Below are 19,795 nucleotides of genomic sequence, written 5' to 3' on the forward strand. Positions count from 1 at the left end.
TATTAAAAAAATTTCTTGATTATATAAAGATGTCGGCTTTAACTGTATTGACAGCCAAGCCGGGACCTTAAAGTTGTAGTTAGGGATTAGTTTGGGTTGAGTTTCTGAATAGGGTAAAATGTTGATTCTTTACAGCAGGGGTCAGCAACCCTGTTTTTGGAGAGCTACCTTCCTGCAGAATTCAGTCCCAACCCTGATCAAACACACCTGAACCAATTAATATTACCTAAAGCAGCACTTGATAATTACAAACAGGTGTGTTTGGTCAGGGTTGCAACTAAAATCTGCAGGAAGGTGGCTCTCCAGGAACAGGGTTGGTGACCCCTGCTTTACAGAGTTGTATTCTGAATTCCATTCTGAAATTTGCATGGAAATCAATAAAAATGTTTCACTAGGTTTAGAGTGTTTTAGAATTATGATGCCTACTTTTAACGCATAACATGCTCTCGAACCACATTACTTTACAGAATAATAATAAAAATAATTATATATTATTATAAAAAAAATAATATTTAATAATGTTAATAATAATTAATTAATAATATGACTATTAATAATAAATAAAAGTGTATTGTTATTAATAATAAATAAAGTTAGATATTATTATTATTATTATTAATAATAAAGTTTATTTTTTATTATTAAATAAAGTTTGTTATTATAGATAATAATAATAAATAAAGTTTTTATTATTAGTAGTAGCAGTATTATTATTATTATTATTATTATTATTATTATTATTATTATTATATTTATTACCTGCTTTGTGGAATACCCCCATATTGTAGTAGACATTCAATCTCTGCTTCACATCTGACTTCACATGACACTATACTTCGATATCTCATAAAATCTAAAATCTTTTGTGAATCACAACTTTCATAACATTCACAGACTCCTGCCATAAGCCTTTCTTCTGACTCAGTGTAATGTGAGAAAAATGAGAGAACACACTGATATAAAGCACTAAGTGTGGTGAGAGAGAGAAGGGGAGGGATTTGAGAAAGGAATAAGACAGAGTGAATATGAGGCAGATACAGTCTAATGTGCAGGGGGAGGGGGAACGAGAGAGAGAGAGAGAGAGAGAGAGAGAAAGAGGGAGAGAGAGAGAAAGGACAGAGGAGTTTGATGCTACAGTACACTTCACTTCTGCCCTGGAGAGGGAGAACAGCATGACCAGCTAACAGTGAGAGTGAGACGCTCTCCACACCTCCAACTGAGTAAGTACTGACACTTCACTATACTCCAACACAATGCTAAACACTTAAAGATGCAATTTAGTGGATACGTAATTGTTTTAAAAAAGCAGTGTGCACTGTTAAGCCTTCTGAATGTTAAATATTTTATAGAACAAGGTCTGAATTTCATATTCAAATTCCTAAAAATATCCAGTATTACCAGAAATAAAAGAGGTCTGATGTGCTCTACAAAATGCAAATGAGTTTTGAGTTTCTTACTGGAGTCAGAATTTGAATTTGAGGCCACTAATGTTGTAAGTCTTGTGACGTGTTATTTGAAATAAAATTAAATGTGGTTTTTAATGCAGATTTAAATGGAGTATGCATCATTTTTTTGTTTTATTGTTAGTGCGTGTGTTTGGAGTTGTGGCCATAGATGATGCAGGCGCTCGTGGTGTTTCTTTTGTGTTGGGGGAAGGAGTGCATTTGGAACCGCTGGGCTTCCTGTGTGGGGTCAATTAAATACTGCATGAGACTAGAGCACTAAAAGCCTATCCCGTGAGGAGAGGAGTGTGTGTGTGTGTGTGTGTGTGTGTGTGTGTGTGTGTGTGTGTGTGTGTGTGTGATGGAGCATCAGTGTGCAAAGGCTTGATTAAATTTGATAAAGCAGCAAAGTTTTTAGGGTGAAGATGCTTCCTTTGTGTAGTTTAATAAACAAAACAGATACACTATGTAACAGAAAGCTAGAATAAAATGACTAAATGGCTCTATGGCTAAATTTAGTTTATTGGACAGTATGGTGTGGTATAAATTATTTTATTGTTTAGTTAGTGTTTAAGGTTTTGAATAATTATCTTGAATCATAATAATGATATGAAATTATATTATTTTAAATAATCACAAAAATTAATTATATTCTAATCATAATTACATATAATCATATTCAAAACATATAAAGTAAAAATATGAGTGGAAAATGCTTTAATGTTATTTAGCATAAACTGTAGGGCAGCACAGTGGCGAAGTGGCTTAACATTATTGCCTTAGAGCAATAAGGTCGCTGGTTCGAGTCTCGGCTGGACCAGGAGCTCTTTCTTTGTTGTGTTTGCATGTTGTCCTCCGGTCTGAGTGGGTTTCTTACAGTTTCCACCACAGTCCAGGCATGCGGTATACAATAGGTTAATTGAATTAACTAAACTGGCCATAATGTGCGAATAGGTGTATATTGGGTGTTTCCCATCACTAGGGGTTGTACTCTTATTGCTGCGTTGTGCACTCACAAAAAAAAAATAGAAATTGATTTTTCTGTTTGTTCAAACAACTTATCTAAACTGACCTGAAGCAACACAATTCTTGAGGTTTTTAGTAGGACAACTTAATTATTTTATGTTCAATGCATTTAAATTAGTAAAAACTACTAAAACCACTAAAATTTAACGTAATTCCTTCATTATGTCCTAACAAAAATTGATTATTTGGAATCCAGCAATGTGGCTGGAAGGGCATCCACCTGTAAAACAAGTTCCAGAGTTATTGGCAGTTCATTCCACTGTGGCGACCCCTGACAAAGCAGTGAGTGAGTGAGTATACAATGTATTTAATTAAAAATAAAACAATATTTATTCTGGCTTGTACTTATTTTGACTTTTGCTGCTTGATTAAACTACTTATTCAAAACGAGTTGAAACAACACAATTCTTAAGGGTTTTTTAGGACAGCTTAATTATTTTATGTTCAATCCACTTAAATGAGTAAAAATGATTAAGATTACTTAATTGATTTGTGTTGTGAAAACATGAAGCAATTGTGTGGAAGCCAGCATTTTTCATAGTGGATTAAGGATAATCAAAGAATCAAAACAACTTCTTAGCGGGTTTATTGAGGTATTAAATCACATTCAGGTACTTTTACTTTATGTATGAGCAATGAAAACGAGCATGCCGTTCAATAAATGACCATTAGGGTTGCTAGTAACATGGTTTATTCTAAATTGTACACACTCAAATTTCTGATGTTCGTTTAAAATACTTATTTAAATTTAGCTGAAGCTACAAATTTTTTTGAGTTTTTTTGAGAAAAACAACTTAATTGTTCTGTTTTCATTCGTTTATTTGTTCATTCCTTTACTTTTTGGATTAGTCCCTTTATTAGTCTGGGGTTACCACAGCGGAATGAACCAGCATATGTTTTACGCAGCGGATGCCCTTCCAGCTGCAACTCATCTCTGGGAAACATTCATACACACTCATACACTACGGACAATTTAGCCTGCCCAATTCACCTGTATACCACATGTTTTTGGATTGTGGGGGAAACCGAAGCATCCCGGAGGAAACCCAAGCAAACGCAGGGAGAACATGCAAATTCCACACAGAAACGCCAACTGACCCAGCCGAGGCTCAAACTAGCGACCTTGCTATGAGGCAACAGCGCTACCTACTGCGCCACTGCGTTGCCTGTTCTATTTTCAATGCATTTAAATTAGTAAAAACTAATAAGTTAACTTAATTCCTTCATGTTGTTCCACACAAATCGATTGTATGGAACCCAGCAGTTTTTACAGTGTGGTTGAAAGAGGATCCGCCTGTAAATTATTATGAATTTTGCTGCTTGATTAAACTACTTATTTAAAATGAGTTGAAACAACACAATTCTTAAGTTTAAAAAAAAAATATGTTCAATCCTCTTTCATTTGTAAAAACGATTAAGATAACTTAATTGATTTGTTTTGTGAAAACATGAAGAAACTGAACCCAGCATTTTTACAGTGTATTTAAGATGATTAAAGAGTAAAACAACTTATCTGTGAGTTTACTGAGCTATCAAATCACATTTAGTATTTTACTTTACTTTAGCGCGAGTGTGAAAATTAGCATGCAGTTCAATAAATGGCCACTAGTGTTGCTAATAACGCGTTTTGTTCTACATTGGACACACTCAACAAAAGATTTTTGCTGCTAGTTCAAAATACTTTTTTAGAATGAGCAAAAACAACACAAATCTTGAAGGTTTTTAGACAACTTAATTATGCTATGTTCAATCCACTAACATTTTTTAACAATTAACTTCACTTAATTGATTTACGTTGGGACAACATGAAGGAATTGTGTGGAACCCAGCATTTTTACAGCATATGCAGCACTTTTGAAAGGCCTAATTCACCCGCAAATGTTAATTTACTCAATATTTACTCACTCTCAAGTGGATTCAAACCTTTATGAGCTTCTTCTACCTGTTCAACAGAAAAAAAAAAGATTTTCTGAAAAATGTGTGGCATTTATTGATCCAGTAAAATAAAACAAATACTATGAAGTCAATAGCTACTGGTTTACACATTTCATCAACATATCTTGACTGTTGAACAGAAACCCCAAGTAAAGGGTGAGTAAATGATGACAGAATTATCTCTTTAATTGCATTTAACTAAAAACTTTCTCCACTCTTTAGCACTTACACTTATGCTGTGGTATTTAATAATTCTAGTACTCAACTGAAATGTGGTACGGCTGCACTATATGGACTTTATCATCCGCTAAATGAATAAATGTAAATTTAAGCATCGAGTTGCCTTTTATTCAGTCATGCCATTTAATCATGTATCTTGAATCTATAACTATCATATGTTGGATGACTTGCATCATTCGAGTGTCCATATTCCACTTTTGCTGCTTGTGGTTGAAATACAAGATGTTGTTTCTATTTTTATCGCCTTGCGCATACTGTATATATCAGCAGGAGCACATCTTTGATAGGAATTGTGTCCTTGGTACAATAACAAGACGTCTGGGAATTGAGGATGTGTATTTAAGAGAGATGGGGATAGATAAACAGTGAGCTGTTATTTAAGTGAAAGGAGAAAGAAAGACGAAACTTTGCAAGATAACATGAGCACAGGAAGCTTTCACTGGGACTAGAAATAGGTATCAGTCTATTTGCTGCTGCTATTGATCCGATTCTCATTCGAATAGAAAAGAGAAGTTACCAAATTTAAGTCCTCGCTGTGCTTGGTCTTTCACACATTTCACTGCAGCAAAACATCCATGATGATCTGCCACATATCAAACACAACTGACATTATTACAGCTCTACCTGGGCTTTTATAGTTAATACTAGCATTAGTAATGTTTTTAATATATATTTCAAATACTTTACTAAATTAAGTGGTATTATTTGTTATTTTAAATTAAATAAATGTTATAATGGAAAAAATATACACTACCTAACAAAATTCTTTTTGCTAATCCAAGTTTTAGGAAGAACAAATAATCAATTGACTTCTATTTGATCATTTGGTATCAGAAGTGGCTTATATGAAAGGCAAAGGCCTCTAAACTGCCCTTATTTTACCAAAATAAAATATGATCATGCCTTCATTTTTAATTATTTAATTAGGACAGTGAGGTCTGACTTTGCTTAGACAACAGTCTTGTCACTTAACAGAAATAAAGTACAGTATAGAACAGGGATGGGCAAACTTGATCCTCGAGGGCCGGTGTCCCTGCAGAGTTTTGTTCCAACACTAGTCAAACACACCTGAACAAACTAATCAGTGTCTTCAAGATCACTTGAACTCTATAGGGAGGTCTGTTTGAATAGGGTTGGAGCTAAACTGTGCAGGACACCGGCCCTCCAGGACCGAGATTGCCCACCCCTGGTATAAAATGTAAAGTCATGGTGCAATGGAAAAAGAATTAATATTGTGTATGACTCCCATGAGCTTGAAGGACTGCATCTATATCTCTGCAATGACTCAAATAACTCATTAATAGAGTCATATGAATGGCAAAGAAAGTGTTCTTGCAGGACTCCCAGAGTTCATCAAGATTCTTTGGATTCATCTATAATGCCTCCTCCTTAGTCTTACCCCAGACAGACCTCCTCCTTAGTCTTACTCCAGACATACTTAATAGTGTTCATGTCTTTGACTGGGCTGGCCAATCCTGGAGCACTTTAACCTTATTTGCTTTCAGGAACTTTGATGTGGAGGCTGAAGTATGAGAAGGAGCGCTATCCTGCTAAAGAATTTGCCCTCTCCTGTGTTTGAGAATCCTGAGAATCTTGAATGATTCTCTTGAGAATCAACAGATAATTCTTTGGAAAAATCTACCTTCTGCCACTTCCAAATGATCAACTAGACGTCAAGTTATTATTTGTTGTTGGGATTGACAAGACTTTTGTCATTTAATTATATTAAAATCAAATTATTTATGATTTTAATATAATATAATATAATATAATATATTATAATATAATATAATATAATATAATATAATATAATATAATATAATATAATATAATATAATATAATTTAATTTAATATAATATAAACCAGCTTGATGTCAGGAAATTATTTCTCATTTTAATTTTGTTTACTTTGATATCTCCATCGCTCAGGCTGAAATTGAGTGACATCCTCACTTTCTGTCCCTCCATTCACCCTCATGATTTTCTTCACCTCCAGCAGCTCTGGCGCTTTTTGCCTCTCACTTTTTCTCCCTCGGGGCTGTTCTGTTGTTCATCCAATACTTTATTTAGTTCTGATATTTGTAAGCTGTTTATTTAGATGAAAGTCAATGATCCATTTGTAAATGAGATCACGGGTTAAAATGCTTCATTATGAAATATTCTATTTTCTACACTGTAAAAAAAAATCTTTTAACTAACAAGTTCTGTGTTTTGTGATTCATGGGTGTTTTCTGTTTATTTACGGTTGTGAATTGCATTATGGGAGTTTTACCTCTGCTCTGTCCACTTTTCATGTTGGAATTTCAACTCTGCAGTCTTAACAGCTTGACTTTAATTGACATGTTTATAGTTCGAGACAAGATGTTGTTTAAGAAATAATAAGTAGAGAACTATGTTTGTAAAATAACAGAAAATACTTTTATCAGGTTTTTGTAGTGTAACTTACAACACCAAACCAAACAATCACTTCAAACTATTAAAAATGGTCAACAAAGGTCAAATTTTCAAACTTTCCAACATCAAACACTTTTGGAGAAAAGATCGAGTTGCCAAAATTCAATTCAAAAGCATAAATAAGTGGAAAAAATGAATCAAAATTCAGAAAACTGTCAATTTACAGATGGTTTCCTCTTATATATGATAATTTTTGTACTATTTTTGTGTATATGGGAGTTGGGAGTATAGCTACTTTTTAGTCAGCTAGCTCTCTGCAACTCTTACATGGACGCCCACAGAAGCTAAGCAGGGCTGTGACCGGTCAGTACCTGGATGGGAGACCACATAGGAAAGTTAGGTTGCTGCTGGAAGTGGTGTTAGTTAGACCAGCAGGGTGCACTCAACCTGCTGTCTGTTTGGGTCCTAATGCCCCCGTATATTGATGGGAACTCTATACTGCTCAGTGAGTGCCATATTTTGAATGAGAGATTAAACTGAGATCCTGGCTCTGTGGTCACTGGCTTCTGTCCATCATGGCCTCCAAACCATCCCTATATCATAATTGGCTTCATCACTCTCAACCAATTAGCTGGTGTGTGGTCTGGCACAATACGGCTGCATTTGTGTAATCAAGGTGGATGCTGCACACTGGTGGTGGATGAGGAGATTACCGGCAAAATTGTGTAAAGCACTTTAAAAGCCTTATATAAATATAAGGAATAATAATAATAATGATAATAATATTTATTATTATAATTAATATTATTATTATTATTATTATATAAATAAGGAGAAAAAGAAATTATATAAATAAGGAGAAAAGCAAGAGACTTTTAAAAAATTCTTTGAATTAATATGTATCTGAGTAAAACATGACTTTTGTTTAATCTGTAAACTGATAACTATAACCAGTGACATTTCTTCTCAATTTAACATTAAATGGTGTTGTTTAGAGATTAGATTACACTTTTGCGCAAGCATAACATAACCAAATAGTGCTGTGCTTTCTAACACATTTGAAGTGAATTATCAGACAACACAATAGAATGGTTTTAACTTATAAAGAGATTAGAAACGAAACCCTGGACCACTAAACCAGTGATAAGTGTGGATTTTTTTTTAGATTCAGCTTTATACATCATCTTAAAAACTGGGATAAATAAGCTTCCCATTGGTGTATGGTTTGTTATAGGACACTTTTTGCACAACTATTTAATCTGTAACCTGACTGTAATCTGATCCGATTCCAAAAATAACTAAATAAATAAAGTGCTTAGCAATATTACTAATCAAAAATTAAATTTTATATATTTACAACTGGACATTTACTAAATATCTTCATGGAACATGACCTACTGTATACTTAATATTCTGATGATTTTGACACATAAATGGTGGAATTACTCTCATTAATTCAAAACAAATGAAAACCTTAAAAAAAGACAAAACCCAAAATCCAACAAATTACTGAAAAAAATAAATAAATCAGAAAATATTACATTTTTGACAATTGATAAATAAATCAATCAAAATGTTGAGAATCTCACCTGTTAATTTGACAAACTAAAGTGCTTAGTATTGCATATTACTCATCAAAAATTAGATTTTTATATATTTTCAGTAGAATATTTAGTAAATATCTACATGGAACATGATCTATACTTCATATTCTGATGATTTTTGTCACATAATTGGTGGAATTACCCTAATTTTTAATTCACAATAAATGAAAAACTTAAACAAGACAAAAAATCCACCAAATCACTGAAAACATTAATCAGAAAATAATACATTTTTAACTATTAATAAATCAATCAATAAAATATATTGAGAATTTCACCTGTAAATTTGACTAACTTAAGTGCTTAGTATTGCATATAATTAAAAAGTAAATTTTGGCATATTTACAGTAGGATATTTACTAAATATCTTCATAGAACATTATCTATACTTAATATTCTAATGACTTTTGGCACATTGTTGGTAGAATTACCCAAATTAAAAAAAAAATAAATAAAAAATCCACCAAATTACTAAAAAAAAAAAAAAAAAAAAAAAAAAATATATATATATATATATATATATATATATATATATATATATATATATATATATATATTACATTTCAAACTATTATTAAATCAATCGAAATTTTGAGAATCTCACTTGTAAATTTGACTAACCCATTCAGTTTTTTGCCCATTGCCAAATATTCACCTGTGCGACATAAAATGAGATGTTTTGTGATCCAGAGGGACATAATTGGTGGAATTACCCAGATTTTAAAAAGATCATCTAAAAAGATGACAAATAAAATCCAGCAAATTACTGAAAAAAATACTTGGAAAACAGTACATTTCTAACTATTAATAAAAAAAAAGGAATAGCACAAAAAATAGCTCTGTTCCTCTTAGAGCTGAGTTAAGCCTATATGCAAGTGAACGTGCATGGTCTTACAGTATGTTTGTTTTTGAGATCGCCCACTTGCAAGCATGTGCATTAAAAGTATGAAAGAAAACATTGGTAGCATGGCCTCAAGATATGCAGCTCTAAAAGCCACAGCGGCCGAAGCTGAATGAGGAAAGAGCACATGCTTCCAGTATAATGGAGTCCAGAGAGAGGTCCAAACAACCTGAGGCAGCCTCTGGCCTCCGTTAACACGCTGATTTAATACAACCTGAAGATGGTTTATGCGCCACTGCTTCAGTTTGGACATCGGCCCGTCATGAGCACGTGCAGCCTGACTCACCTTGTGTTCCTGTTCATATTGTCAGGACAATCCGCTGCTGCGAAAGCATCCATCCCCGACATCACCGGCCAGAACAGATTTACTCTCAGTGGGACCGGGCCTGGAGAGATTAGCAGACAGAGAGAGGTTATCGAGATCAAGACTCCTGGAGAGTTTGTGTGAAAATCTTTCAGTGCTGTGAGAGATAAAGAAAAAAAGATAAGAGGAAAAAACAAAGTAGCCTTATCGTAAAGAACCGGTAAATCCTCTTAGTGCTTCAACAAAAGCATCGCTGCATGAGCAGGCTACGGGAACTAGTTTTAGCCCATGACACACTAGTGTTTGTTAAACTGCTTTATATATATATATATACAACAGTAAGTCAACATCGAGAAACTGATATTTTATAGTAATATTAAGTGAATTTTATTCATAAACTAATTTCGAGAGGATCTCGTGTTTATGATTTATCACGGCCGGTCTCGCATTTGCTGATCAATATCTTCCAATCATACGAGCCCTAAGCTACTATAAATAAACACAGTTTTCAGTTTACTTTATCTTCATTTGGAAGAAACCCCCCTCCTCCCCTTTTCTCCTCCTTTAACTGACTGGGCGACACGGCGGCCCAGTGGTTAGCACTGCGAGCCCCACAGCAAGAACACTGCCGGCCCTGGTTCCACAGGACCGGTGGGTGTTTCTGTGAGGAGTTTGTATGTTCTCCCCGTGTCCGCGTGGGTTTTCTCGGGGTTCTCCGGTTTCCTCCCACCATCCAAAGACATTCAACATACATAACAACCAAGCATTTATCTAACCCCTCGTGTTCCCTTAGCTACTGCAGCAGGGGAGTTCTGAGATCCACCGAGCTCAGGCTCCCCTCTCGCTCTGCCAAACGGGGGGAAGCCCCGGGCTCGAGGAGTCCTTGAGCTCGGGGCTCTCTCCCGGGACAGCATGGCAAACAAGCTTTTTTAAATCATCAGCTAAGTGTGAACTCTTGAACTACTAATTTACAGCTAAGTGGTGTTGCAGAATGAATCAGCATGTTTAAATCAATTGGTTGCACACTTAAAGGGATAGTTCACTCAAAAAATGTAATAGTTCCAACCCTTTGAGTGTCTTTGAACACAAAGATATTTTGAAGAAAGAACTTGTAACCATTGACTTCATTAGGGGAGCATAGAGCACAAAGTAACGCGGGGTAAAATGTAACAGAGTTTTAAGGTATTTGCTCAGAATTAACCATGGCATGCTCGCAAGGTTTTCACCACAGTGTCAACAGACTTCTTCTTGGCAATTATTGAAAAAGTTCAGCAAAATTTGGATGAGAAACACAAGAGAAACCATTTTTTGCAGCATAAAAGTATTTTTTTATTATAGACAATATTTTTTATTTATCTGTGAAAGTATGTACATAAAATCTTATATTGTTGTGATTATCGTCTTCTATAGGCTAAAAGATGGAACCATTTTGAAAGATGTAAAAGACACACAGAGACTGCTGGCCAGTTTTGAGGAAAACACGACACACGATTTAGTTGTAACATGTTACAATTAAGCCACACACTGTTGGACAACCAATTAAACTAGCAAAATCTTTTTTTTTTATTTTAGGTGTAATGTTGGGAACTTTTTATATAAAAAAATGTATAGAATTTAAATTTTTTTGCTAAAAAATTGAGCTAAGAACTGAGGAAATATACTATTAAAAGTAAACTGAATTTAAATTAATTGTGTGAAATCTGACTTTATAAGCATGTGTTACAACTTGCCCCACAGGTGGGGTAAATAGTAAAATTTTTACTCCTGGCACTTTTGGCAATACTGCACATAAAACCATAGGTCCGTTGATCATATGCTCAGTGCTCACTTGTAGGAGAGGCTTGTGTGTTGTTGGTAAAAGAAAAAAAAAGTTAGTCTAATCCCATTATGGTGATGTAGGTAGTAGGTAGTACTGTCACCTCACAGCAAAAAGGTCACTAATTTGAGCCTCGGCTGGGACAGTTGCCGATTTTTTGTGGAGTTTGAATGTTCTCCCTAAATCCGCGTGGGTTTCCTCCGGGTGCTCCGGTTTCCCTCACAGTCCAAAGACATGCGATAAAGGTGAATTGGGTAGGCTAAATTGACCCTAGTGTATGTGTGTGAATGAGTGTGATTGAGTGTGTATGGATGTTTCCCAGAGATGGGTTGCAGCTGGAAAGGCATCTGCTGCGTAAAACATGTGCTGGATAAGTTGGCGGTTCATTCCGCTGGGGTGACCCTGGATTTAAAAGGGACTAAGCCGAAAAGAAAATGAATGAATGACTGAATAATCCCATTACTGTGTTCATTATTTGAAAAAAAAAAGTAATTTTGTGCCCGCTGTCCCGAAAAAACCAAAAGTATTGACTTTAATGGTTACTGGTTTGTTATAAGTAAGTGGTGAATTATTTATTTTAAAATAAAGGTGCCAGGAATAAACAAAAAGTGAATAAACGACTCGAATAAACTAAATTGGCCGTAGTGTATGTGTGTGAATGCAAGAGTGTATGGGTGTTTCCTGGTGTTGGATTGCAGCTGGAAGGCTATCCACTGTGTAAAACATTTGCTGGATAAGCTGGCGACTTTTGGATTTTTCATTCCGCTGTGGCGACCCTTGATTAATAAAAGGACTAAGCAAAAAAAAAAAAATTAAGAAAATGAATGATTCAATGGGCCGGCACAGTGGCTCAGTGATTAGCACTGTTGCCTCATAACAAGAAGGTTGCTGGTTCAAGTCCTAGATGGATCAGGTGGAGTTTGTGTGGAGTTTGAATGTTCTCCCCGTGTTCACGTGGCTTTCTTCTGGTTTCTTCCTCAGACCAAAGACATGCACTTTAAGAGAATTGAATAAACTAAACTGGCCGTAGTGTATGAGTGTATGGGTGTTTCCAAGTACTGGGTTACGGCTGGAAGGGCATCCGCCGTGTAAAAAACATATGCTGGAAATAGTTGGTGATTCATTCTGCTATGGTCACTTTTGATAAATAAGCTGAAGAAAAATGAAGGAATCAATGAATGATTCAATGATTGATTCATTAGAAAGTAATTTTATTGCTCTGTAGGCAGTTCATAAACAAATTAAAATGTAACAATGTTTTGGTGCAAATTATGTAACAAAAAATCTTTAATTTACTTATTTACATACTGTAGTTTATGTCTATTTTCTCATTTGATCATGAAATTAACTTTTGTTTGCCTGTAATACTTTGCTCTCATTCAAATTTTACAGATTTTTTTTTACATAAAAAAAAATATAAAGTAACTAATTAAATAAATTACTTGAGTGAAGAGTTGAAATACATTTAAATACAAATCATCCAAGTGGATGCTACCAACACCCCCCCCCCCCCCACCCACAATACACAATAAATGCGTTATATAAATACAGATTACATTACATTAAAAATGAATGAAAAGATCATGAAGAACCACATAAGGAATTAAATTTATTATTAATTTACTATTTTGAACTAGTATTTGCATTTTATAATACAAATTATATTGATTGTGTATCATTTTGAAAACGAAAGCAAAGATTTTTTTCAATTATGAATGACCTGAATTCCCTACATAATTCATTCAATATTTCCAATTCAAAACTACAATTTAAAAAAAAAAAAATGTTACAAAAAAAGCATTCATTTATTTATTTTATTTTGAGCTTAGTCCCTTTTTTACCAGGAGTCGCCAAGTGGAATGAACTGCTAACTTGTCCAGCATATGTTTTACACAGCGGATGCCCTTCCAGCCCACCCAACACTGGGAAACACCCATACACTCTTGCATTCACACACATACACTACGGCCAATTCAGCTTATTCAATTCACCTACAGCGCGTCTTTGAACTGAAACTGGTGCACCCAGAAGAAACCCATGTAAACATGGGGAGAACATAGAAACTCCACATAGGAACGGCAACTAACCCAGCCGGGGCTCGAACCAGCGATCTTCTTGCTGTGAGGCAATTGTGTTACCCAGTGTGCCACCATGACGCCGACACAAAAGCATCTCAAATATTAAATATTTGTGGTGTAAATCTTATCACACACTTTGCCACTATTAAAAAGCTATAGCAGTAACAAGAACAGGAAAATTAGACTTTAGTGTAAGTACTGCCAACTTATTTCAGTTCGATCTAATCATTTTATGATAATTTACTGACTTTGGGGTCAAATCACTGATATTTCATTTTTAAGTGTATTATAATTATTTACTCAGGATTTAGAAAACACTTCATTCACTTTTCATTTATTTCCCTCCATTATACGGCACAAAACGCATTAGCGCAATTGGTTTCCCAGCTGTTTCTCATCAGGCAGATGTGTTTGTTTGCATTGTTAATTCATGCACAAGTGAGCTTGATTTAACATTTGCATTAGCTTTTGGAGTTTCTGCTGGTATTGAGTTTTCTGCTCGCTGAAACAAGGAGGAAATTAAATCATGTAAACAGCCTGAAAACACTATGCATATTTCTTTTAAAGAAAGAACATTTTATTGATTGTTAAAAGTTTTATCAAAAGCATATAGTAAAACTATTTTAAAAATTGGATAGATAAACTTTTAAAAGGTTACGATTCAAAATAAGAGCCAAAACAAAACTTTAACACTTTAGTTTAAGTACCAATTTTCACATTAACCAGTGGCTTATTACCTGCCTGTTACTTGCTTTTTAGTACAGCTTGATCTAAATAAACATCCCTAATTCTACCCAATTCCTAAACCCAACCACTATTAACCTTTGTGCACTGTTCAAATGTACTACCCTTTTTCTCAAACATATCAAGATAAGTGTGCACAGGTCTCTCTCACACATATTATACTCCATATAGTAAATAAGCTTTTATAAGCTTTTTTTGCACTACAACTGATTAATGGTAAAAAAATAAAAATCGACCTCTTCCAACAATGAAATCCAGCAAAAATCATTAATGCACGATTATATAAAGTCATAGCTTTGCAATAAAAAATGTCATTATAATGGAATTCAATGGGACAAAAACAGCCATGAACATAACTAAAGTGTAGGCCTAGTAAATTTGCCCAGAGTGCATTGCTAAGCAAAAAAAAAAAAAAAAAAAACACTTCATAGCATTTTCCAAAAAAAAAAAAAAAAAAAAAAAAAAATGCCACCAAAAATCATTATTTGCTGAAACAAATGCTGTAGCCAAATGAAGACTCCAAATCACACCAGAGAGAATGATCCCCAAAAGACCACAAAGGTTAATAAACAGCGAATTAGTAGTTTGGGGCAAAAGTCCAGGTTAATATTAATAGCAAGAATTGTACCTTAAAATAAGTTGTTTAAAGGGGAAATTGTTCTTTTAAGAGCTAAAATCCTTTAAGCTAAGATCCCTTATCCTTCAATTGCACAAACACAGTTTTATACAGTGGAAAAAGATCCTTAAACTGTTGTTCCCATTAAGAATAGAGCCTCACTATAGGGAAACAAAAATGGTTATTTTAAGGCATCCCTGTGAAACCCCCCCTTTTGGAACACTGATTTTAGGCATCAGACAGTTTCACTTCCCGCACAGCACGTTTCCAAATATCATTTTTTTTTTGTTTTGTTTTTTTACTTTGTAAAAGAATTAGAAGTAAGTATGTGAGAGTCTAGTGTGAGAGGTAAACATCTCCTCCCCCGCTGCAGCACAGCATCAGCATCTCCAGTGTTTGGAGCGGGAGAAAATGGAGCCTGATTGAATGTGAGAGCAGGCGGAAGAAAAGCAGAAGCGACGGAGGGAGGGCAGTGAGCAGCACAACTCCGCTGCTGCAGTAGCAGGGCATCAATTTTGTATAATCGTCGAGTGCAGCAGCAGCGCGTTCGCTCGCCAGCATCAGAGCTCAGGCTTCCCTGTCTGTGCCATTGCCTCTGCACCGCGGAGCATGGAGAGCCGCTCGCGCCTCGCTTGGCCACCGAGTGATGGAAGGCGATCCGGGCGGGCTCTGTAGGCATGTCCGCGTCCGATTCTAGCGCTGCGCTGCTCAGCTGCAAGGTACGGATAGTTTGCTTTCTCTCTCTCTCCCTCACTTGCACTTTGTCTCTGTCACTCTCTCTCTCGCTCGCTCAGTCATTTTCTCGCGCGCGCTCTCGCTCTCTATTACATTTTCTCTCCGTGTGATTCTGTAATCAATCAGTGCTGCTTTGGTGGAGTGAATGAATTTTGCATGCATTCTGCCTGGGTCATAGTCTATTAATATCTTCATGTAAGCCTTTTTTGTTATGAATAAATTATTCTCAGTTGAGATGCACGCCTTAGGTTTTCGACCAGCCTCATCAAAAGCATTCAGCTGCATTGATTGTTTTATTGAAAACATGTATTGCCTGATTAAGATTGTTGAGATATCTTTTACTTCTTTCTTTATGTGGGTGTGATATACTACTGCAAGTTGTTGATATGTCGTTTTGCAAGGCATGGCCATTTCAATGGTTTGATTGTGATTTAGTTTATTTGGTTTTGTTTTGTTTTTAAGCACAGAATGTAACCAGAAAAATAAATTCCAAATATATTGATTTTGTAACTGTGCCTGCAGTTGTATTTACTAAGTGTGTTATATTTTACATCTATACATCAAATGTACTATCAAACTCTTTTTTTTTTTTTTTGGCATAGAAATTTTGGATTTTCTATTATTATATTCAAGATGTTTAAATATTAGATTCTGGAAATGTTCCTAATAAAAGTAATATATAATTTTTAAAAAATCCTTGTAAACTTGATGTCAGGGGCAAAGAGGTTATCTGTAATTAAATTAATATTAATGGAAATTTCATAGCCATAGTTCAACTCTCAGAAATAAAGGTATAAAAGCTTGAACTGGGGCAGTACCTTTTTAAAATGTGAAGTTTTGTACCCAAAAGGTCCATAATGTTAACTTAAAGGTATACATGTTAGAACCTAAAATGTACAGTGGAGTCAAAATTTTCAAAGTTTTTGGGTAATATGCACCCTTTTTCAACACCTTTATTTGCAAAAATGTATGTGTTAAAAAGAGTTTTGAATGCTTTTGAACCTTTATTTCTGAGAGTATAGCTTATAATATAATACAATATAATACAATACAATATAAAAAGTAAAAAAAGCACACTGTTGCTTGTGGACGTATGTTATTTGTCCTCACCAGAGGTTTTGTCTTGTAGAACATTATATCCATGCTGTTAAACACATTGTAGCAGGCTTACATGAAATGAGCAATCAGATTGTGACAATATGAATGAAAATAGGGCATGAAACTGTTTGAAGAATGGGAGAATGAATGACTGTTATCTAACAAGCATTGTGGACAAGGGGACGATTTTTGAAAATTCGCCCCCTGTTGGTTGTTTGTCTCTATTGCAGAACTTGCAGAAGTGCTCAATTCCAGCAAAGCACAGACAGAGATTTGAAAAGGCAAAGCACAATGCATGTAAAAATGTGGAATTAAAAAAATATTATTTAACGTCATAATGCAATTAAAATCTTTGTACAGTATTCACGTTACAAGAATTGTTTTATGAAAGTTATACTCATATATATATATATATATATATATATATATATATATATATATATATATATATATATATATATATATATATATATATATAAAACTATACTAACTATTTTGCATCTGATCAGCAACGTCTTTAAAATCACAATATTTAAATTGATTATTGTATTGTTTTATTTGGATAAGAAAAAATCTATGTTAAAATGTTTGAAACCTACACAAAATAATACATTTTGGAGTCTTATAGCTTGTGAAATTATCTATGGGAAGATGTTTCCTTCAGATTTCCTTTCATGTATAACAAGATGTTGTTTGGATTGTTTTCATATCATGCTAGAAAGTTTACCCACAACCTGTGGATTCCATAAAGGTCAAAATCAGCTCTTGTAAAACAAAAAGAAGATTAAGCAAGTATTTTGACATTGTGAAAAACATTTCAATTCATCTTTTCATTCAAACTGCTATAACCTATTTTCAATAATATGTACAAAAAAATTGGCCAAATTTTTAAAGCTTCAATATATACATTTTCACAAAGCACACATAGACTTTTTAATCTCATGTGATACTTTGTAGTTGATGACAGCAAAGAGTTTAGAGTAAACTTTATTTGAGCTACACATTGTAAACAGGGGCCTGTGTACACTTTTAAAAATGCTTCTTTTTGGCATCTTTAACAACCAACACGAACATTACACGGAAACTTTCCATTCAACAAAAAGTTCTTTAAAGTAAAAAAAGTAGTTTATATTTCTTTGTTTAAACTATATTGGTTGTTCTGCTTGTCACAGATCAAGAATTGGCCTTTAACACTGGTAACATAAACACAGATATCCACAAAAACAGTTAAAAACACACAAGTTTAACTAACTAACTAACTAACTAACTTAGCCTCTTACGCTCTTCAAGCATCTCTTTACGTAGACTCATTGGGATAATGTGCCGAGGGATACATATTTGAGAACCGAGAAATATGTGCTTGTGAGTACATATGGCTGCATTTTGTGCGTAAAACGAATGCTACAGGGTGGTACTGTATATGGACTGCTTTTCCAGCCTGAATGATTTGCTCAATAGTTCACCATGATTAGTGTCCTACTTAGGGTTTGAGTCTGGCGAAGGAAAATTTCAGAAACCAGATAAAAACAAAAGCCTGAAAAAAGTGCGTAGTCGTGGCTTTCCTCTTGTAGTTTGTGTTTGAAAACACTAAGGTTTTGATGACAAGCCAACTGGCTTCTCTTAAGGATGCATACCAGAAGAATGTTAAGATATGCAGTAATGTATACAGTGACCTCTGGTGGATTCATAAGAAATGACATATATGAGAAAACAAACAGCAACCTCTAGTGCAGGGATGTCCAGATTCATTCCTGAAAGGCCTGTATCCTGCAAAGTTTAGTTCCAACCCCAATCAGACACAACTGGCCTAGCTAATCAAGCTCTTACAAGGCAGTCTAGAAACATCCTTGCAGGTGTGTTGAAGCAAGTTGGAGCTAAAATCTGCAGGACACCGGCCTGCTCTGCACAGTTTTGCTCCAACCCCGATCAAACATAGCTGATCCAAACAATGAAGGTGTTCATGTAAGGGTGTCAAAATTGATTGTTTCTTTGGTTCACCACGATGCAGATGGGGACAATTTGGTCTCAGTTCAGTAAAAGATCATAACTGGTTATTACATACTGACGTCATTGATCTCATGTGCGCTGTCACAGTAGAATATTATGGCGAGGGAGGTGACCGCGAGTAATTAAAAAACATAAACTCTGCAGTTCACATGTATTTGCTGGACAGTCATTTACTGACACTAAAGTTACAGCAAAAGCCCTTATTCACTCCCATTGAGAAAATGAAAGTAAACTCCATCTCTCTCTCTCTCTCTCTCTCTCTCTCTCTCTCTCTCTCTCTCTCTCTCTCTCTCAATTCAATTCAATTCAATTCAATTCAATAAATGCTTTATTGGCATGACAATTGTTACAAATGTATTGCCAAAGCAGTTATAAAATTTACATAAAAAGTAACATACATATATAATGAAAAAAAACATTACACAAAGTAAAAAGTAGCAAAAAAAGGAAAAAGATGATGTTAATATATAATAATTAAATAAAATATCAACAATACATCATATTATTCAATATATCACATTAATATTCAATATATTATAGTATTATTCAATATTAATTATTCATACAATTCAATACAAAAATAGATCTGAATAAACTGTACATTTTTAGGATAAAACAGTAATAAAAACAATAATAATCGGTATATTTACAATGATTCATTTATAATCATCTAGGTGTGTGTCTCTCTCTTACTGTGGCCCCTTTGACCTGCTGGCATGATGCTTCCTCTCATAATATAATTCTTTATAATTGCCCCGATAATCGTAACTAAACCGAACTGTGATCCCAGTGTAGGTTCACACCTCTTTGTTCATGACTCTTTGGAACACCTCAATTCTTTTGGATCAGCTGGGC

General features: G+C 34.6%; 1 protein-coding gene and 1 long non-coding RNA gene across 11 annotated transcripts in view; one reads left to right on the top strand and one right to left on the bottom strand.

The window, feature by feature from the left end:
* The first annotated feature begins 1,138 nt into the window (after positions 1-1,138).
* cacnb3b (calcium voltage-gated channel auxiliary subunit beta 3b) overlaps positions 1,139-19,795 on the top strand; it is a 42,345-nt gene continuing 23,688 nt past the window's right edge. For 2 of the 4 annotated variants that reach the window (XM_087307272.1, XM_087307271.1), the window contains exon 1: positions 1,139-1,220. Coding sequence is in view for 1 of the 4 variants with exons in the window: in XM_087307270.1 (XP_087163396.1) it covers positions 15,778-15,819 (42 nt within the window). In the remaining 3 variants the exon portion in view is untranslated. Of the gene's footprint in view, positions 1,221-15,606; positions 15,820-19,795 lie in introns of those variants that run through there. The other 2 variants (XM_087307273.1, XM_087307270.1) reach the window with 1 other exon arrangement.
* Positions 9,829-19,795, bottom strand: part of LOC147831311 (uncharacterized) — a 109,203-nt gene continuing 99,236 nt past the window's right edge. For all 7 annotated transcript variants that reach the window (XR_015523671.1, XR_015523669.1, XR_015523672.1 and 4 more), the window contains one exon: positions 9,829-9,928. This is a non-coding gene — a long non-coding RNA (uncharacterized LOC147831311). The remainder of the gene's footprint in view (positions 9,929-19,795) is intronic.

This window comes from Danio rerio, chromosome 23 (assembly GCF_052040795.2).
Source record: "Danio rerio strain M-AB ecotype USA chromosome 23, GRCz13ab, whole genome shotgun sequence".
In the NCBI taxonomy this organism is placed as follows: domain Eukaryota; kingdom Metazoa; phylum Chordata; class Actinopteri; order Cypriniformes; family Danionidae; genus Danio; species Danio rerio.